This window comes from Lycium barbarum, chromosome 10 (genome assembly GCF_019175385.1).
Source record: "Lycium barbarum isolate Lr01 chromosome 10, ASM1917538v2, whole genome shotgun sequence".
Lineage (NCBI taxonomy): Eukaryota > Viridiplantae > Streptophyta > Magnoliopsida > Solanales > Solanaceae > Lycium > Lycium barbarum.
Window position 1 is genome coordinate 42,144,269 of NC_083346.1, and position 3,370 is coordinate 42,147,638.

The 3,370-nt window shown below is 30.4% G+C and overlaps 1 protein-coding gene across 3 annotated transcripts in view; it reads right to left on the minus strand.

The window, feature by feature from the left end:
- Window positions 1–531, minus strand: part of LOC132614142 (nuclear transcription factor Y subunit B-10-like) — a 16,360-nt gene extending 15,829 nt beyond the window's left edge. For all 3 annotated transcript variants that reach the window (XR_009572190.1, XM_060328516.1, XM_060328517.1), the window contains exon 1: window positions 88–531. Coding sequence is in view for 2 of the 3 variants with exons in the window: in XM_060328516.1 (XP_060184499.1) it covers window positions 88–293 (206 nt within the window). In the remaining variant the exon portion in view is untranslated. The remainder of the gene's footprint in view (window positions 1–87) is intronic.
- Between the last annotated feature and the right edge of the window lie 2,839 nt (window positions 532–3,370).

Below are 3,370 nucleotides of genomic sequence, written 5' to 3' on the forward strand. Positions count from 1 at the left end.
GAATACTATTAAAATTCTCATTCCTCCGTTTGAGCATATATAGAAATTGGAGAGGGTAAATTAATAAAGAGAAAGTGGGGGTCTTACTCGCTAGTGATGAAACTGATGAATTCAGAAACACATTCTTGAACAGTATCTTTAGAGTCTTTAGCGATCTTTCCATTAGCAGGTAATGCTTTCTTCATAATGCGTCCAATATTAGCTATGGGTAAATACCTGTCCTGTTCTCTCAAGTTGGACTGTGGACTCCCACCACTGTCCTGCCCTCCTCCTGGACTCCCTGCTTCAGCCATGATCACAACCCTAACTTCCTTTTATGTGTGTACTGAAAAAGGAATGATCAAACACAATATATGTATTTGTTCAGTGGTTTATAGAAAGGAGGAGTTTGTATTTGGCGGAAAAATGGATGCTTTGATTTGATTTGATTTGATGGCTTTTCTGTGCTTTGGCAGTGTTTAACTCACAGATCCAACGGCAGAGACTGGTAAGGAAGAACCTATTTTTACGCACTAAGGGCTAGTTCTTTTTTTCTTTTCCTTTTTATATACTCCTACCTCTTTTATAAAAAGATTTACTCCTCGTCCAAAAAAAATTTTAAAAAGAAAAAGAAGATTTTTAAAATATATGATCCAAAATAAATTTTAGATATTTGTATGGCTGTAAATTATCTCATAAAGTTAAATTATTTCTAAATATAAAAAGGAATAATTTTTTTGAGACAGATTAAAAAGAAAAGAAGGATAATCTTTTTAGGATAAAGGAAGTACATAGTACTCCATTAAGTAGGCGTTTGGTGATAGAAATCAAACTAATTTTCATTTTATTTGGAATTTTTGAAGCTGGAGTTGAAGATGCAGTTGTGTTTTTAGAAAGAATATTTATTTAAATGTATTGAAAGAGAAAAAAGTGTAGTGAAAATAAGAGTTTAAGTGTTTTTCAAATACTATCTCAAGTTGTATTTGAAATTTTTATGGCCCAAGTCTGAGTTTTAAATAAAGTGAAAAAGAATTTCAAAAAAAAAAAGTGAATAATTCTCAAGGCCAAACGGGTCCTAAGGGTGTAAATGTTTTCCTAAAATATTTTCTTAGAAAGCAAGTGGATTTCTTACTTATTTTTTAGTGTTTGAAAAATAAGTAAAAACAAATATTATCCGAAGAGCACTTATATGGAATTTAGCAAAATACAATGGGGATGGGAAGTGGTGGGAATTGGGGCTTCAGGTGGCGAGAGGTGTGGGTGGGGTGGAGTTGGGTGGCTGGGACGAGACAATGAACTTGGAATGTCACTTATTTTTCTTATTTTAAGTGAAGTAGTTATTTTTCTCATTTTAAAGAAACTTGCTTCCCTAAATAAAATATTTTATTAAATATTTTAGATCATGAGAAAAATTAGACACACCCTCAAAGGAAGCTCCTAGACAGAGCTATTTTGGCTTAACTGACTAAAAGTAGTTTTACCTTTAGAAACACTCAGTTAAGAGCCCGTTTGAATGGACTTATGGCTTTTGACTTATGAGTCAAAAGTCATACGTTAGAAATTTTAACTTGTTATTTTTGACTTATTTTTGTTATTTTAGCTTAGAAACATGTGCTTATAAACATTTTTTTTATCTTACCCGAACACTTCAAAATTGCTTAAAAGCACCTAAAATAACTCTAAGTGCGCAGCTGAGTTAACAATTAAGGAATCAAGTGTTTAGTTATAGCTTACAAGTACTAAAATTGAAAATTATGTTTTCAATTCATTTCAAGTTCTAAATTTATTAGATAAAAATATTTTAATTTATCATAGTTTTTTTTTCCGTAATCAGATCCTCTACTTTCCCCTTCTTTTTTGGTTTGCTACGTGAAGAAAAAAAGAGAAATGATTGTAGAAGGGAAACTTCCATGTCTATGCATTAGAGGAAATCTCTGTTGATAGGAGAGGAAGACCTAGCACACATGGTGGATGCAAGCTAGTATCTTGGTAATTGTAAAGAACATATTATGAAAAATAATACTGCAATTACTTGGTCAAACCGCATAAGCTTCTTCTTTTTTGATTTTTTGCTTTGGGTTGTTTTAGCAGATCAGTATTTAGCTTAAAAATATTCCTATAGTGTATCCAAACACACAACATATCTATACCTACTAGTATCACGAGGCCCGTGCTCTCTAAATATAAAAAGTAATTTTTTAATTAAAGAAATATTGTATAATTTATGTTGGTAATAATTAAACTTCAAATAAGTATATTTTCAATATATAAAAGCACAACTTTCATTTCACTCCTTTAATATCTTAACTTTCATTTTGATGAAATTATTTACTTCAAATTAAATGCGGAGCTATAATTTGAAATATATGAGTTTCGAATCCTAATTTTTTAAGTTATTTAGTTCTAAATTAATAATTTATACATAGTTAATGAACTTTTAAGACAAATACAGAATTTGAACCAAAGTGCTACCGAATCCGATCAAATCGGTAGGTGACATTCTAATTCCGTCCTACTTCAAACTCTTTTGTGTTTAAAAGATTAATTTTAGTTAACCAAATAAGAGATTTTAAAGATAACTCGATCTTGACTGATAATATTGTCTTCATTTTCAACCTTATATGGCATCATTTTATAATTTTTAAAACTATTTGAAAATCATTTTTGTACTAATCTTGGTAAACACATATGAGCTCATTAAAGTATAAATATAAAGTAAAAGAAATGTCTACATATGAGTAAAAGAATTTCCAGAAATTCTCAAATTTCATAATACAAATATAAAGTAAAAGAAATGTTTATATGTAAAAATCTATAATAAGCAACAAATGAAAAAGAAGAAAACAAAGAGCAACAAGAAGCAAGAATATCTAGCGAAGAAATGACTATTTTTTTAGGTTAATAGATAAGATCAATAGAAGAAAGCAATAGGGAAAGTAAAGTGCAGCGGATGGGATTGTTCCTCCCTTAATCAGGGGTCTCGGGTTCGAGTCTGAGTACGAAAAAATCTTTGGTAGGAAGCGCTTCCCACGATTGGGCCCTATGCAACACAAATCTGGATTAGGCTAGCTCTAATGCGGGTACCGGATACCTGATAGAAAACAGGTAAATAAGGCAGAATGTTCGATAGCCTTTAAAAAGTAAACCATAAGAACAAAAAATAAATTGGACTTTAAAAAATAAGATCAGGACCTAGAAGTAATTAATTGAAAAGTTTGACATTTTTTGAGAAAGTTTTGTGAGGACTACAAAAGCCCTTTTGTAGTCCCTTATATACAATAGTAATTTATCTATCTATCTATCTATATTATTTTAAAAGCATGAATATAAATGTTGGTTGATGAAAATATCTTTTAAATATTGAACGACTTTTATACCCTTAATGAGCTCT